General features: G+C 41.8%; 1 protein-coding gene across 9 annotated transcripts in view; it reads left to right on the forward strand.

Moving 5' to 3' along the window:
* The window catches only part of LOC117219772 (uncharacterized), a 536,896-nt gene that overhangs the window by 441,833 nt on the left and 76,247 nt on the right, over positions 1-18,816 (forward strand). The window contains exon 1 of one of the 9 annotated variants that reach the window (XM_076522482.1): positions 14,292-15,929. The exons of the other annotated variants lie outside the window; for them this stretch is intronic. Within the exon in view, the coding sequence (XP_076378597.1) occupies positions 15,900-15,929 (30 nt within the window). The 5' untranslated portion in view covers positions 14,292-15,899. Of the gene's footprint in view, positions 1-14,291; positions 15,930-18,816 lie in introns of those variants that run through there. 9 annotated transcript variants of the gene reach the window in all.

An 18,816-nucleotide genomic window follows, 5' to 3' on the forward strand; every position in this document is an offset into this window, starting at 1 on the left:
ATACGAACGGAACAATAAACCAACGGGTATAATCAACGAGATTATTCGAGCGTTACGAACGCTACCCCGCGCCCGATCATTTAACATCCGAATACACCATTATTCCCGAGCACAATGCAAATAATATCGGCGGCTAAAGATATCCATCAGGTTCCCCAAGGATATCCCAGGGGACAGTGCGCGAGGACTTTAGAGTTCATAAAGAGTGGAGGTTACGCTCCCTCGCATCCCCGTGTAGCCCCGAGTACTCATTTTTCCATAACAATGGACGGACGCCCGGCGACGGAGGCAACAGAATTCTCTCTCTCTCGAGGGACACTAAATCGTAGTCGACTAACCCATTCTAATCATTCGTGCCGCGGCCCTCTAAGTAATGACTAATGACTGAGCCGCATTAGGGGATGGAACAGAACCCGCTGCGGTTTACGGCGGCACAGCTGATCGGTACATAACTTTGCACTCTGACCCGCGTCGTTTCCTGCGTGTTCCGTCAAATCCGGAACACCGTGCTCATCGTTTTCGAACGATGAACAATCTCGTACGTACAACTAAACGGCGATCCGTGCTCGAACCGCGATCTTCTGACGTCGTCTTCGAACTATCTCGAAGGCGAAACGTCGCACGTCGCGATTTTTAAACGCTTTTGTTTATTCATTGAATTGTAGGGCATAGGATGCACGTATTTATCAGAATAATATTTTATTGTTATATTGGGTATATTATATATTAGCTATATTTTTATTTTTTTTTATTTATTGTTGTATATTATCTATACTTATTTTTATTTATTTTTTATTTAGTTTTTACTTATTATTATATATTATTCATATATTATATTACATATATTATATATTACTATATTATTATTATTATTATATATTAAGAAAGGTTAGGGTTAGGAAAGAGAAGTTAGGATGTCTAGTGGAAGCGAAGAGTGAATGTAGTGGAAAAGAAGAGGAAAAGGAGCCAATTATACATATATTAATTATACATATATATTGTAAAAATTAAACCGAGAAATTGTAAAAGACATCGCAAAGGGTTAACAGTTAACAGGGCAACGAAATTCAGTTAGAACATGTAATTAAAATTGATTTATAATTTATATTGTTTGACATAAACTTAAATAAATAAATCGAGTCGTTTTTAATTATTTAAACTCAAAAGTTGAATTATCAAAATTAAACTCGTATTTAAAATTTGAGTATAAGTTATAAAAATGAACCTCGTATTTAAAATTTGAATTTAAGTTATAAAAATGAACCTCGTATTAAAAATTAGAATTTAGGTTATAAAAATTAAACTGGTATTCAAAATTTAAATTCAAATCAATTATAAACTGATACTTAAAGTTTCTATTTAAATTATAAAAGTTAAACTCGTGTGTAAAATTAAAATTTAGATTATAAAAATTCGACAGAAGAAGTCATTTTTCGCGCAATTAATTTCGATTTCAATTCGCGCTCATCCCGAATTATCTACCGCCTTGATGAATCGTTCGTCTACGAAACGCTCTCGGGAATTCTAGATAAAGCAGATCGCTTATTAAACGCGACCTATCGACGCCCCGTATCGACATATGTATCTGGAACGTCTACACGTGACTATTATTGTTCGAATTACCGAATCCAATAATGCACTGCGATCAAATTAACAGGAAATCCCCGAGTCGCGGCGATCGAGCAATATCACTACTTTTCGGCTCGGATCCGAGCAGATAACGCGGATATCCTCTATTACTATTGATTAACTCGTTCGACACGAATATTACGATGTCACTCGGCGGCCCGCAGGTGTGTATCTGCAATTCAAACGAGCCGCGATATTAAGCAAACAATTCAGCCGGCGTTGTTTAGCCAGCGTTAATTGCCTCTTAAAATTCCTCATCAAAAGTTGATTGGTCACCGGCGAACCCGATGCAAATGCATTATTTCAGCGCACGCCCGTGTGCGCTAATTCGGAAACGAACGCGTGAAAATTTTCGGCGATGCTCTGACTCCTCTGAAAAAATGTTGAGGCTACGCGATCTCGAATTTGACTGAAATGCGATCGCTTCGTCATTTAACCCTTTGCACTCGAAGCTATTTTAACTGAAAATATATAATCATTTTTCTAACTTCTGGTATTTCTACTTTACATGATAAAATGCATTTTATACATATGAAATTGACTCTTGGAACTCGTACAACAGTTACATTCTTAACCATTTTTTCAATCTAAATCTTGTTAATATCAGAATTATCTTAAAAGATGATACAACAAATTTTAGTGGTGCCTCAGAGTCATCGCTCGAGTGCAAAGGGTTAAGAGTCGACGATTAAGGAGAAATTTGTACACAGTTCTGTCATGTAAATATTTCTAGGAGACATTTTTAGATAAATCATGCAATCAAAAACGTGTTTAAACAAATCAAATCTTTTCATTATTATTAAATAACAATAAAAAGATCTCAGCGTGCACCCTTTGCAATAGAACAACTTTTTTCGAAAGTGCTCCAAATGAGTTTTTTGAACATCAAAAATTACTGGACAATGAATAAGAAAAATTTGTGCAAAAATTGCAATCGAAATGTCCAAAGAAAAATTGAATAATTCAAGATTGTTCGGGGAAACGAAACAATCGCTTAACTGCTGTCTCGTGCAGTTGACGTAGATAATCGCTCCACTTAAAAATGATTCGCAAGTTTAATGGAAATAAATGAACGTTGAACGTGCCGCGAATAAAAATCGTCCGACGCGTGTCCGAATTAATGCAATTTATGTTTGACCTGAGAACTGGAGCCGCGTTCCAAGGTGAGAACAGGATCGGAAGCGCAGGCGAGACAATTCGCCGTAGAAACGAGGCACCCCGTTTCACCCCCGCGACGCGCACAAATCACCGGCCGTGTTCCAATGGAATACCTGAAACGTTAACGACGGTGCACGAGCGCCGCGTAAAAAACGAGAAGAAGCAGAAGAAGCTGCAGGTGCATTAAGAAAATAAGCGAGCCGGAGGAAACGGAGCCCGTGGACGGAGCGCGACGCTTGAAACGGGAACTTAACAGATTCCGTGCTTTCGGAAGCGACGATCGACGCCGCGGCGTCGCGGAAAACAAGTCGCCGAAACTTGAAAAACCGGGCGGAAATTTCGTTCCGCTGGAAATCGCGTGCTGAAAGGCAATAAAACCTGCGACAAAAAAATACGTTGATTAAACAGAATGCGGAACAATAGAAAAATATCCGGGAAAATTTTTATTCCGTGGATCGCGCTATCGAAAATATTGGCAAAATATCGCGCAACTCTCCTCTCTCTCTCTCTCTCTCTCTCTCTCTCTCTCTCTCTCTCTCTCTCTCTCTCTCTCTCTACGTTGTCGCGAAAAACAACGGGCCGGGTTCTCCGCGCAAGCCGGCGTTTTTTAATAGCCGGCCACGTGTTCGAAAAACCGGCGGAAGTCAAAATAGAATTTTCGGACGAAATACTGGTTTTGCCGGGGTGAACGGGGCGGCAGCAGCAGTTCCTCTGTTTTCTTTTCGCTCGGCGATCCGCCCCGTAGTCCGGGATGAAAACGCTGGGCGGAAGTGTTTCTAGTATTTCAATTCGTGCCGATACTCTTCGACACGGGCGGACGGGGGAAAAAAAACAAGCCAGACGACGATAAATTGTTGTACGGGGCCAGACAACGGGCGTAAACTGTTCGTCGGTTCAATGATACGAAAGTCTGCGTCGAGAGCCAGACGAACCTCCCTATAAATTGTCCAGGTTTCGCTTCTTTCCTGTTTTTTTCTTTTTCTTTCCTTTTTTTTTGCCGCGCGTCTTGAAAACCTGTACACGCCACGGGGCGTTCCGAAAATCGTTCGAGAGGGTGCGCGAAAAATATCGCGAGAGCTTTTAGAACCGAACACGGCGCTAAATAAAATCTTGCTACGTCGACGACGCGGAATGAAAATATCAAAATTAATGTTTCCTTTCAGTTATTTTAAGCAGTCGAAAATAGTGCGACATTGTTTTTTCGATTTATTTTATTATTATATTATGTTGATATTTTATTATTTCTATTTTATATATTTATTTTATTATTATATTATGCTTATATTTTATTATCTTCATTTTATATTTTTATTTTGTCTATTTCTTTCATTATTATATTATTATATTTATTATGATTATTATTATATATATATATATATATATATATATATATATATATATATATATATATATATATATATTATTATTATATTATGTGACATTATTTTGTTTAAATTTTTGTTAAAAAACAGCAAGTTCCATATAAATATATTTTATAAATATCGTTGCACCATTTCCGACTCGTCAAGATTAACAGAACGAAGAAAATTTGAATTCCGCGTCGAGCTCCGCGGCTAAGAATGATTAAAAACCGTGCAATTCTTGAAGCGACAGATTAAGGTTGAAATGAACGTCGGCAAGCAGCCGTTGATAAATATCCCGCGATACGTCGCGCCGCGGCGGCAAAATAAATATTGTATCGCGTTCTACGAATATTTTGACAAATTCAACGCAAGCGCGCGCGCGCACACACGCATATTATTTACTTACGCGCGGTTATATGTCGCCAGCTGCGCGGTATTTTATCATTGTCCGGGCCATGATAATGGCCACCTGCTACGAAAATATTTTCCACAAACGAGCGTGTGTGTCCTGCGAGCGCAGGGGCGTGTCCTTTTCGCCGGGTTAGCAACACCGACGCTTCTGTCCCCCAACCCTAAATGAGAGGGGGGCCCCGGGATGATGCTTGCCGAATAATTGGCGGGGCAGTAATGACAATTATGTAGGTTTTCTGTACGGTTATTCATTTCCGGCCATGCGTGCGACGCGAGATTACCTGAAGGGAATCCCGAACGGCCGACTAAGAGATATACCTTCCGGTTCGTTTAACCCGCGATAAATTCCAATGGAGGAGTCGAAAAGGTTTTCCCTCTATTTGAATTTCGGGAAGCCTGACCGTTCGCCGTTCTGCACGTTTCGTTCCGGTGTAAACACGTGCAACGATATGTAAATCGCTAAATCAAAGTTTTGTTTCGTTTGAAGTCTGTTTGTTGTTCAATTTGATCCGAATTGCGTGGCGAGGTTACTAGCGACATGGACTATTTTTTTCGACGTTCTTGGGAATATTGATGAAATTAGGATATTATAAAATGGGTCAGTGTGAAAATTAATTTCTTGAATTAAATTGGAAATTATTCTGCCACCCGGATAGTTAGTCAGTAATTACGATAGTTATTAGTTATATTAGTTATATATATTATATTATATTAGTTATTATATTAGTTATATATTATATTATAATATATTGTACTATATTATACTATATTAGTTATGTTAGTTATATACTAGTTATACTAGTTGTATTAGTTATATTAGTTATATTAGAGTTATATTAATTATATCAGTTATATAGTTGTATATTATATTATAATATATTATACTATATTACTTATATTAGTCATATAGTAGTTATACTAGTTGTATTAGTTATATTAGTTGTATATTATATTATAATATATAATATTATACTATACTAGTTGTATTAGTTATATTAGAGTTATATTAATTATATTAGTTATGTCAGTTATATAATAGTTATATTACTTATAGTTCAACAGTGCAACTACGACATGTACTTCATCAATAACATAAATAAGACAAATGTGTCGTTAACAATATAACTATGACACATTTACTTAAAAAACAGTGCTGAATCGTACACATGAAATAAAAACTTTGCGACTCAACAGTTCAACTTCCAACAATTTTCTCAAACGCATACAACTTAATGGAAAATAAATTAAAATCGCTCGAAATAAAAGCAGATAATAGCGATAAAGAATTATTAGATCCGTGTAAATCGTGGCTAATGATTCGGCGTACACCCGAAATTTCCGGCGACGAGGGCCGAAGATGGCCGCGGACCAGCACGAACCCCGGGTTATTCCGGGCTATCTCGAGACCGCACCCCGCGTTCGCGGAACAACCATCGACGGCCCCACGCTTTACACACGCCCGGAGCTTTTTATCGGGGAGGGCGCACTCCGTGGCCCCCCCTTTAATTAATGGCGAGAGGCGAGCACACACACGGCGGCGGCGGCGGAGAAACCGGGATGAACCGTTCCCGGACCGACGAATTATTTGGAGAAGCACCGCGCCGTTTCCTGGGGTGGCCCCGCCGAAGAATAAAAAGAAAAAAAAGGAAAAAAGGGGTGGTCGTTGTGTTCGCTGACCCACCGAGAGCCGCGTGTCCCCGTTCGGGAAATTGACCATAATTTCCGGGAAACGCGCGAGTGACAGGTGTTGCTAGGGTTGCGCTGTTTGACTTGGAATATATTTCGCCGCGTTGTTTTTTTCCCTCTCTTTTTCCTCCGCGCGGTCGGCAACGCATGCTCGCGCCGAGATAAAAAGCACGAGATGCTTTTGATAGCCCTTGATGAATTATTAGATCCGCCGACCGGACCCCGCCGTTTCTCGCACTCGCCCTCCCCCCACTCCCTCTTCCTCCTAGGGGTTGTAATATGAATTAATAGCGCATATTCGTATGCGGAACCCTCCTCGATTTTTTCCTGGACCGTTCGTTCATGTTCGGCTATTAGCGCGGATATCTGCGTTCTGCAAATTAATTAGCAACGCGCTGGCAGTTCTGTGTGTTCGTGCATTTCGATGCATTTTTTCGAACGGGTATTCTTGTAGGACAAGAAGATCGCTTGAAATCTGATATTTTATTGTAATTTGATCTTCTTTTGTAAGGAGCAATTTTAACTGCTTTAATCTCCCTGGAGATTATTTTGTATTAATTTTATTAAATTTATTTTTGTATTAACTTTTTAAAGAGCAGTTTTACCTGCTTTAATCTCCCTGGAGAGATTGTTTTGCATTAATTTTATGGTAATATAGAGACAGCGGATTTGACGTATTTGAAAAAAGACGACGTACTTATGAATAAAAAAATGAATGGACGAAATTCAATAGAACGAAAACGTTTGAACAATTTAACGACACTATTGCATTATGTTCAGGTCATTGAGGTCGTTCGAAAGTGAAGTAAAAATGTCTGTTGAGCTTCTGCATTTTGCAGTCATCGCAGACAATTTTTATTTATAATTTTTGTTAATATCGCTTAATGATCGATGGAAATAAAAGAACCGTTCTTTTTCTTTTCAGGTACGTAATCTGTGTGAACGAATTTTCGAATGGCAACGGTGTAAGAATGTAAGTAGTAAAACACTCGTGAACTTAATCATTGTTTATTACGACTGCGAAATTTTCTTGGAAATCGCTGCTATTAATTTATTTATTTAAGACATTAATATCGGCAGTAATACGAAAGAAATACATATATTTCTGTTTAATACAAAGAATTATTAAGAAATTAATTATTAAGAAACGAACTTGTGGTTCGTTTTTGTAGTTTTTATAGTTTATATAGTTTTATAGTTTTATAATTATCGTTTTTATGGTTTTTACAGTTTACAATGTATAATATAGTTATTATATATCTATTATATACATTACAAAAACGAGCATCTACATTTAACGCTAAAAATCACAGAAACATTAGACATTTCTATCGAACCGGCATTTCGCGCAATTCGCTAAAATAATAAATATTTTCCCTCGCATAAAAGTCCGCATTACCATACCGCAATAACGTTCGACCATGGCGGAACCATAAAGGGTTCCGCAGCAGCCGACATTTCCCGGAAAGCGGAACGCGCGGCTGAAACGCGCGCGACCAGCCTCTCGAGCCCTGGCAATCGAGGCGGATAAAGCCGAGAGAAAACAGTTGATCGCCATCGATCAGCGCCGATTAACAGGCAATGAATCTTTCGGCAACGGAGATAGCCATTAAACGGCGGTTATGGCAATATGGTGGATCGATTTTTTCCGGGCAACAAATAAAGCGCGCGGCTCCGGTCCCCGCTAGTCGAAAGGAAAATTATTCAAAGGGCTTCTCTCCCTTTGGTTCCGCCCTTCGGCCCACCCCCGCCCGAGCAACCCTCTCTAATACTCGACCAGTTGTGCGTGCACGTGTATGCGCGCGTATGTGTGGAGGGCTTGCGGCGAGCACTGGCATAAGCACAGTGCATATGGGTATCGGAAACGTGCGTAGATCACGCGGGATTATTCGGACACCCCTGCGCGCCCTAAGCTCCGCTGGATGCATGCTAATTGCCATGAAGACGCACACTCAGCCGCATTATGATGCGCATACGTCACCGTTCCCGCCGCGCCGCGCCGCCCCGGTCCCGTCCACCTCCGCGCATTGTTATGCGTCGGAACAAGTCGCGGAGGACTTAACACGTTACCTGCGTTAAGTTACTGCCGGAGCGGCGTCTCTCGTTACTCGCGGCCAACACGGATCCGGTGAACAGGTTGCTGGTTCCGAGATACCTGCCCTCCAGGTTTCCCGAGGAGCACATTATGCCGCACGTTCAACCGCGTCTTACGAAATAATGGCTCGTTTCACTTGGGACAATCGAGATTAAGCGCGCGCGCGCGCGCCGCCGCCACGGTACTCCGGAAATTCACTGTATTGCTCGGAGTTTATATATATATAATATAACTATAGTTTTAGTTATTCATAATAACGAACACCGTCGCAAAACTCCGAACATTTCCGGAAGAAATCACTGTATTTCGAAATTCCCATAAACCTTTAACGCTGCTCCATAATCGTTACATCGACCCCAGCGAATTTTTTATATATATATATATATATATATATATATATATATATATATATATATATTATACACTATATATTACTATTATATTATAATATTATACAATACTATATTATATTGCTTAATATATTATATTATATTAGTTATAAATAACCTTGGAAATCGCTAATTATGGTTATATTATATATTTCGATTATATTATACTATTACACTATACCATATTATATTACGTAAAATATTACTTAATATATTATATTATATTTCTATTATATTATTATTATATTACTATAAATAACTTTGGCAATCGGTAACTATAGTTATATTATATATATTATATACTATATATTACTATTATATTATACTATTATACTATACATTATTATATTACTTAATATATTACTTAGTTTTTAATATATTTTTAATTTTACTCTGCTATATCATATTTCTTAATATATCACTTAATATATTATACTATATTACTTAAATATAACCTTGGAAATCGGTAACTATAATTATATTATATTACATACTATTATATAATATATTATACTATTATACTATTCTATATTATATACTAAATTACATAGGCGTAGGAATAGCACAGGGAAATCTCACGATCGAGTTGAAATCTTCGACTTGAGATTATCGAGTTAAAAATGTCGACTTTGCGCAAATATCCACGATCTAACAATGAACATTCTGAATTTTTTATAGCAAAGAGAAACATTCAATTTGTACAAGCACACAACAATTATTTCTCTTTAATCGAAATAAACTGAATAATGTTTCCACACGCTAAATTCAACTCGAAGTTCCCGAATTCTTCGCAAGATGTTCGCATTACGTACGCAGAACGCATAATGTTCCCATTTTTTTAGAATACGAGAGAATGGCCTGCCACATTGCGCACACGCGACAAAATTTGTGTCACTATTATCGCCACATACTAAAAGAGATTTCCCGAATGTTCTCGGAGCCATCTCATAAGCATTCTCCCGCTGACATTCCACCCTTCGCTCGATCATGATCGGGAAAGAAGAGGGTACAGAGGTAAAATCCACCCCTTCGAGCAGCCGTTCGAGGGTGGAACACCGCCGAAAACAAGCCAGTCAATGAAAAGTGCGACACAGTGTTCAGGGGTTGAACGTGCCGCGGATCGAAAATCGTGGCTCAAGGAATCCTTCTCGGCCCGCTTTCCTCCCGGAATTACATTCTCCTTGGTGTTTCAATTTAATAATCGCGGGAGCCGCTTCCGCGCGAGCGGAAAATTTCGTCTCGTCCGTGAACGCTTGTTACAGAAATCTTCGCTGTTCCGCGGTCACCTTTCATCTCGTACACAATCTCGTTTCGCCTAAACGGTGTTGTTCAACTACGAAAACACGAGTTAACGGTGAACTTCGCTTTCCGTTATCCGCTAACGCATTAATCCTGGAAATTAATTTTCCTTCCGGTGGCCCATGTTTTCGACAGCGTTGCAAACACGTACTTTTATCTCGAGTTCGCGACGGATTCTTGAATCTCTGTTTTTAGTGGAATATTTTATTATAAAAATAGTTGAATGAGTTTAACTATTCAGATTTCATGCGTACGTTGGCCAACTTCGATCGGCGATAACTCGGCGAAAAATCATCGTAGAATGATGAGCCTTTTTTTAAATTAAAGCTTGAAGCTTCTACTTTAAGATAACGTTTCTCTATTTTTAGTTTGATGCATTGTCGCCAACTGTAGCTATTGAAACGTGACACCATGTCACGTATTAAGAATCGTCGTCATATCGAGAATCGTCAAGTTTGACGAAATGCACAAACTTTATTAAATTTTTTTCGGGGATGCCGTTCACGGCGGAATAAAGTTCGATCCTTCCTCTTTCATTGAAAAGAAAGTAAACGATCCTACGATTTTTTCTCGCAAAGTTATAACAATGCAAATTCCGTCATTTCATCAAACTTGGCAATTTTCGATACGACAGACATCGGCTCGCATTTAAAGATGCACAGTGACTAAAGTGCGTCGAACTTAAAATCGAGAAACGATGTCTCAAAGTAGAAGTTTCAATCTTTAATCTAAAAAAAGGATGATCATCCTACGATGATTTCTCGCGGAGATATCGTCGCTCGAATTTCGTCAATGTTCATCGAACATTTCTCCAGGCTGCAATTTCGTTGAGCAGCGCGTTTCGACGATCGGCCCCGACAAAACACACAAGGTAGCAGCAAAGTGGAAAGAGGCCTTGGTCAGAGCAGAAATTCCCGAAGCGGTAGAAACGATGTCTCGAAGCGATAGGAACGATGTTTCCCTCGCTTGCCGAGCGGCTCAAACGCGGGAACACTCGAGGATCGACTTTGTTTCCGCCTTGATCCGGATGAAATTCTTCGATGTCCCGTCCGCGAATCGGTTCCCCGATCTCTCTAATTGTTTCGCCGGTCCCTCGGAACACGGAATGCTACGCAAATTCCTAGCTACGCCGCGCAGCATCAACATTCAGACCTGGTCCGGGCGCGCCGGGGCTTTTGTATCGATGATACGCGGATAGAAGAGGACGCGAGACCGCCTTTCATCCTGGCCCGGGGATCGCAGCTTTCCAATAAACGGAGAGATCTCGGCTTTGTGACTGCCAGAAGACAGATAAGGTATGCCGAGGAAGGGTCCTTAGCGAGGACTTTCGCCGGGAGGCCGCGCATATTAAATTGTTTGGCTGACAATGTCGCCCTCCAAGTGCGGCTCCCGGCGGCCGGCTATCGCGATATTGGCAACCTGTTAATATACTTTAAGGAACGGGCATATATCGATCGGCCGGATACACACCGGTCCCCGTGGAAGTGCGTATTCATCGTGAACCGCCGGTCTGGACCCTCGGGCCTCCAGCCCCCGCGTCATTTAATTAGTCGCCGCCGTTCTTACCCCCTTCTTAGACAGATTCTAAGGTTCTTTCACGCTAAGCTCCGTCTGCAAGACCGTAAGTCTGGACCTTCACTGGCCGAGTAAGTCGATTCCGCTTATTTTTACGTAAATTGATAGTGTGCCGGCCGAGCTTCAACCCTTTGCGGTCCAGTGATCGCTCCAAGGTGTAGCTAAAAATTGTCGCATCAGCAAAAATAATTCTGTTATCTTCAAAATTCCAACGTGATTTTATTATTAATCTTCCTTTTTTATTTTAAAAACGTGTTGAAACTGTAACCGTTGCGTGAGTCGCAAAATTCAATTTTATATGTACAAAATGCAGCAGGTTATATAAAATATATGAAGTATGCTTAATATATGTATTTATTTAATATATTTACTTTAATATATTAATATATTTTAAATGCATATATTCATAATTTTTATATTTTAATACATTTACTTAATATATTTTTTTTTCTAGTATACTTAATATATATATTTATTTAATATATTTATTTTTTAATGCAATACAGTAATACATTTTAAATTAAAAAATATACAAATATGTGACCAAAAATACTATAGATCAGAGAAACTATTTAATCTTCGTCGTCGAAACATTGAAATAATTTTTGCAACATCTTAAGACCTTCCATCTTTCGTGTAATTAATTTCAACAAATAACTAATTGATTGAATTTAAGTACAAAAATTGAACACGTCTCGAATGATTAATTATGCTTGAAAATGGGCAAAGGGCACAGTAATTTGCTATCCCACGGTAGCCGGCTCTGTTGTGCCGTCTTCCCGCCGCGTCTACGAAAGGGGTTGTTCCGCTCGAACCGCAGTATTCGGCTTGCCTTAAAAACAAGGAATCCCTCGCCGGAAACAGGAGCCGCGCGGCGGCCATTAGCAATTTGTAAACGTCGCCGATCTTCGATATTCCTCGGGCCGGCGTCGGTCATATTAGACGCGTCGGACAGCGAAAAATTCGCGTTATAAATATATCGAACGGGGGCACCCCCCGTCCTCGGGAAATTTCCACGGTGTCACGGTGCTCGTGGTGTTCCTCGCCGGGAACGAGATGAGATCGCGGCCCTTTTCGCCATGGATCGCGGCCGATAATAAATCACGCGGCGAAGGACCGTCTCTCGCTCGGCGATTCTTTCTTAGGCACGTCGAATATTTTCGAGCGAGCCGGGGACCGCGAGGCTCCGCTCTCTCCGACCGTGTTCTGCGCGTTAACCCCCCTTCCCCCTCCATCTTCCCTAATCAGTTTTAAAAAGCCATAAAGCGCATTAACCGACTAGGATATTGCCGGTCGATCGAAGTTATGAATTTATTACGGCGGCGCAAACGAGATTACCGGCTCGTAAGCGGAATCGCGCCCGGTGTAATCGTCTTGCCGCGCCGTCTGCTTAATTACCGCGGTGCCTTCCACGGTTAAATGATGCGAGGATCTACCTGGAGCAGTTTAACTGGCCGTTCCCGGCTCGAATTGTTTGCCTTAATTCGAGACGACGGATTAATATGGTTTAATTACACGGTTTTACGGACTGGCTGTTTACGTCCGTCCACCTCGCTCGTTCTCATCTCCGTTGCGCTTCTTTTTTTTCTTCTTCTTTCGGCTATTCTCGGGTCGGTACTTTCTCGTGTCGACGGCCGAGGACACTTATTCGAGGAGCATATTCTTTAATTGTATTCGCTGCTGGTAATAAAGTGTTCGTACGCCTTTTAAAGCGCAATAACTTTGTCGAAACTGTAGCAAATGATTTGAGATTGTTTTCTTGTCTTTTTAAGTGATAGCAAAATTAAACAAAAAAATCATTGCAGTCATCATACTATACTATATTATACTATATTATATTTCTTGATATATCACTTAATATATTATATCATATTACTTAAATAGCCTTGACAATCGGTAACTATAATTATATTACTATTATATTATACTATTATACTATGCTATATTATATTACTTAATATATTATATCATATACTATATATTACTACCATATAGTAATATTACTAATTATACTATACTATTATACTATACAATATTATATTTCTTAATATATCACTCAATATATTATATTATATTACTTAAATATCATTGACAATCGGTAACTATAGTTATATTATATATTACAGACTATATATTACTGTTATATCATATTACTTAATATATTATATTTATACTATATATTATTGTTATATTACACTATTATACTATACTATATTATATTACTGAAATAACCTTGACAATCAATAACTAAAAAAGCAATCTACTAACAAATAAACAATAACTATCTTGCACCAAGGCTCGAGCAATCGCACCCCTCTCCCAAAATTATCATTTCCAATAGACCCCTAAACCGTCCAAACGCTCGATTACACAATAAAATCCCAAATATCCGAACAACATCGCGTCGCTCCCGAGTCATTCGTCCCGTCGAAGTTCGAATAAACAATGTCTCCTACCTTTCATCCCTTATCGAACATCGTCCGAATCGGTGCTCGCCGGATCTCCGGTCTCGGTGCACGCGGCGTCGCGACGAGCCGGCTTGTCGCGGCTCGTACGCACGCGGCAGGCATGATCGCGGCGCGGCGTCTGGTCGCTCGGCGTCGGTTCGCGAGCGGACGCAGGCGCAGACGCCGGGGAAATCCTCCCCGAGGGTTGTGGTTGGAGTGAGTCAGACGGCGGCAAGCGGCGAAGCAAGGGAGGCCAGAGAGCAGACCGTTAATCGGCGATAGGCAGTCAGTCGGTCGGCAACCAGCGCGCCACACGGACGTCGGACCGCGTCACCCGCTCGCTTCCACGCACGCACGCACACACATACATACACACGAAACATAGACGTACACGTAAACACACGCGCGGCGATCGCGATCGCGGCAGCCTCTCGAAACGCGCTCTCATCCGGAGACATCGATGCTCGAGCACGTCGCGAGATCAGCCCGGTCGCGATGACAGAACGGCCGGCTGTCTAAGGTCCTCCTCGGGCCGCAGGAGATGAGACGCCACCCCCGCGGTTGGGCATCCCGACGAGGTCCCTGGAGCGTCTGACGTTCGATTAAGCCCGAGGCGGCACTCTCGGCGCACGTCGCTGCGAGTTTAAATGAGGACCGTCCGCCGGTCAAAGTGGAGTGTCTGGTCGGATTAGACCCGCGAGGATCGGCTGCGACGAGAGACCATCCCCCTAAGAGAACGGAGGAGGATCGTCGCCGATGCTGGCACGACGGGGATTCGAATGACGGGGATCGTCGGGCAGGACATGAGAACGAGGCAGGCTGACGGAAGTTGACAGGCGACCGTCCCTGGTTGGGGATGAGCGAGAGGATCGGCTGATGCCGCAAGAGGAACGCAGCCCCGGTGGCATCGAACCGACACCCTAAACAGAGGACCGTTGGCTTTCTAGCCTCTGACAAAGGTCCCGGGGGGCCGAGTGGTATCCAGTGAAATCTACCTCGACATATCTATTTTTTGCATGTATTTTCTAAGACCGGAAGGAGCCGTCGCCAGTCCCGTCCGCCCCCGTAGGTCTTCCAGAAACACGAGCGTCCCTAAGGCTGTCCTTCCGGTCGCGCGTGTCGCCTGGACGTTGGTTCGCGTCGCGAAAACCACCCGAGACGGGGGTTCCTACTTCACTGGACTGTGCCGTCTCTGGAGCACTCGGAGATCAAGGTCCCCGGGGATCCTCTCGCGGGAGGATCGAGGGAGGCGCGGGGAACGTCGACGAGTCTCGGCGAGCGTCACGTTCGTCGATCGACCGGTTACGTTGCAGCTGCAACGATTTCGGGACAGCTGCGAGAACGGTGTCCGGAGGGTGGCGGTGGTGCTCGTTCGGGGCTGTTTGGGCGATCGTCGTCGAAGGTGACAGCGGGGCCGGGGTCAGGGCTGGCGGAGGAGGAGGAGAAGCAGCCGGATAAGAAGGAGGCCCTGGAAAAGGAGGAGGTGGAGGCTGGTGGCAGTGGTGTCGACAGTGCTGGTAGTGGTGTTGTTGGTGCAAGTGAACGGACCGGCCGCGTGCAGGATAAAAATAACGTGGCCGCGACCGGCAACGGTGCCAACGACGGCGTCAGCGACGGCGTCAGCGACGCCGGCTGTGGTGTCCGCGGACTGTCGTACAAGGGTGGCACGTTGCGACTTCTGAAGGGACTTGTAGAGGGCCCGATAGGCAGGGTGGCCGCACGAGTGCACCGTTGGGGAACGGCAGGAGGGGTCAATCCCTCTGCACCCTCTGGACGGGGGGAATGTCCCGCCGGAGAGGGTACCCCCCGTCGGAACGTCCTCGACGCCACGAAGAATTGCCGGCTGATGGGCGCCAACCTCACTAAGCAAAGCAGGGTGAGTCGTTTCGGAACATCGGGCCGCGTGCGTGCGCTCCTTTCCCTCGGAAACCGTCACGCGTGCTGCCTTCGACCTTCTCTTTTACACGTTTTACGCGGTTCCTTTCTCTCTCTCTCTCTCTCTCTCTCTCTCTCTCTCTCTTTCTCTTTCACTCTCGATCTCTCCCTCTGTTCCTCGTTCGTCTTGTTGTTCTTCTTCCCTCCTCGTCCCCCCTTTTTTCCCTCTTTTACTTCCGGCTTTTGCTCCCACCCTCGTTATTGCCACGATTCCCGCAGCCCTGCGAAAGACGATCTCCTCTGGAACTGGGGTAGCGTTTCGACGATCATTCGGAGCGAACGCGACGTACACCACTGACTTCGACTAATTCCATTCTCGCGGCGCGATCGATCCCGCGAGTTTTTCCCTGCGGCAATGCCGCGTCCATGGGCTGTATTCGTGGAGGAGTGTTATTTTTAACGATGTGTTGACGCTAGGTTTATCGGTCATTTATTTGTTAATTTTTAGAGTGCACAGATTGCAACGGTATATTCATCATGTTATTTAGTCAGTATTTGTTCAATATTTGTTCAATATTTGTTCAATATTTGTTCAATATTTGTTCAATATTTATTCAACATTTATTTATTCAATATTTATTAATTAAATATTTATTTATTCAATATCTATTTATTTAATATTTATTTATTCAATATTTATTATTTCAATATTTATTTATTCGATATTTACTAATTCAATATTTATTTATTCCACATCTATTTATTTAATATTCATTTATTCAATATCTATTTATTTAATACTTATTCAATATTTCATATTTATTATTCACGTTATTTATTCAATACACGTGTCACTCGCGGCAATTATAACAATAACGCTTAACTTAAAAATCAGGATAAATGTCTCATTGATACTTTTGTAAACTAATAAAAACTAAAAATAAGACTCACGGCTATGAATTTTGAGAAAAATAGCGAGTCTAGTTGATGCAGTTTGATAAAGTTACATAACAATATTTAATTAACCCCTTTACTGTAGCTTTATTTATGATACACGTTGATACGATCGAAATTCCGATCGTCAAAGTACGATATCGTATTGTAATGTACAGTAAAAGGAAAGAGTTGGCAAGAAATGATACTCTACGTCTGTAAAAGAGGTACAATGATAAAATATACACGAGCGGAAGAGTCTGCGTCGTTCCGGAAAGTATGATGAAACGAGCATAACGCTGCATTCAAAGATGCGAGAAAGTGTATTAGAAACGGAGGAGACTCTTCCGTTTCGTACGCAGAGAAATATGAATATTTAAAGAACAAGGTAGATTTTCCTGTTCCTCGGAACTATTATAAAACATTCAGGGGTGAGAAATGCGATCTTTTGGTCGAGTCACGAGCAAATTCAGTCTGCAGAGAAAGAAACGTATGTTTCCTGACTGCAGCTTCGACCATCCGCTAAATAAATATAAACCGAGACGCAATATTAATATAATTCAATTATATATAATTAATAACGAAAGAAAATATACGAATATAATTAAGGAGTATAATCAGTAACGATAGGAAGTATGCGAATATTATTAACGAATATAATCAATAACGAAAGAAAATATATGAATGTAATTAACGAATATAATTAAAACGAAGAAAAATATACGAATATAATTAATGAATATAATCGATAACGAAAGGAAATATATGAATATTATTAAGGAATATAATCAATGATGAAACGAAATATATGAATACTATTAACGAATGTAATCCATAATGAAAGGAAATATACGATTATAATTAACAAATATAATTAACAGATATGATCAATAACGAAAGAAAATATACGAATATAATTAACGAATATAATTAATAACGAAAGGAAATATACGAATATAATTAATAACGAAAGGAAATATACGAATATAGTGAACGAATATAATTGCTAACGAAAAGAAAACTATACTAAAACAGCCCAAAAGACAGCTTAGGATTATGCATGTTCTACGAACTCACCCCACGAACGGACTATAAAAAACCAGTCGATGACTTTAGGAAGCACTCTCTCGAGGAGCTCGCGTTTGAAAATTCTCCTCGCAAAACAAAAGAAAAACGGCGTTCTGCATAAATAAACGGCGGGGACGCGGCAGTTCTTTTTCCGCGCGGAGTAGGACGGCCGCGGAAAAATGCGCGAAAGCGGAAAGTTTCTTTTTTGCACGCTCCGCGGCATTAAGATCTCCGAGTATCGGGGATAAAACAAGGCCGGGCATTATCATATCCATTTCGCGGCGCGAAACGGGCCGGGTAATTTGTTCCCGGCCCGACGCTGCGGCATTTCGCTTGCGGATGGCGTCCGCCCGCGCGCAGCTTGTTTGGATATTCGTCTCACGCCGTAAACGATAATCGGTAGAAAAGTTCCGGGACGAGTTCCGAACTGCACGGAGAGGCCATAACCGTTCCGGCGCGGGCGAAATCGTCGCGAGACCGCGAAACTGCTTCCGCCGCGGCGCGCCGCCCGATTTACCGGGTCCTTCGCGGGCTTAGACTCGGTGATCCCGCAAAAAAAAAGTTGCGCAATAATCGAGCCCGAGAGGAGAGCTTCCTTATCGAAGCTCGAACCCGGCGAAATCGACGGCCGGATCCGCACCCGGAAAAACTCGTCGACGCCAGCGCGGAATCTTTCCGTGACTCGAACGTTCGCTCGCTCGCCGCGATTCGAAACACCGGGCACGTACATCCTGCACAAAAAGTGCACGGAATTTGTATAACAAAAGTCGAAGTAATTCGTACATCAGCGTGACAGCGGAGATTCGACAACAACAAAATTTCTTGTGCTTTCGTTCTGTCCATTTCTTCGTTATAAAATTATGTTGTGCTTTCTTCTGTCTATTTCT

The sequence above is a fragment of the Megalopta genalis genome, chromosome 5, assembly GCF_051020955.1.
Source record: "Megalopta genalis isolate 19385.01 chromosome 5, iyMegGena1_principal, whole genome shotgun sequence".
Lineage (NCBI taxonomy): Eukaryota > Metazoa > Arthropoda > Insecta > Hymenoptera > Halictidae > Megalopta > Megalopta genalis.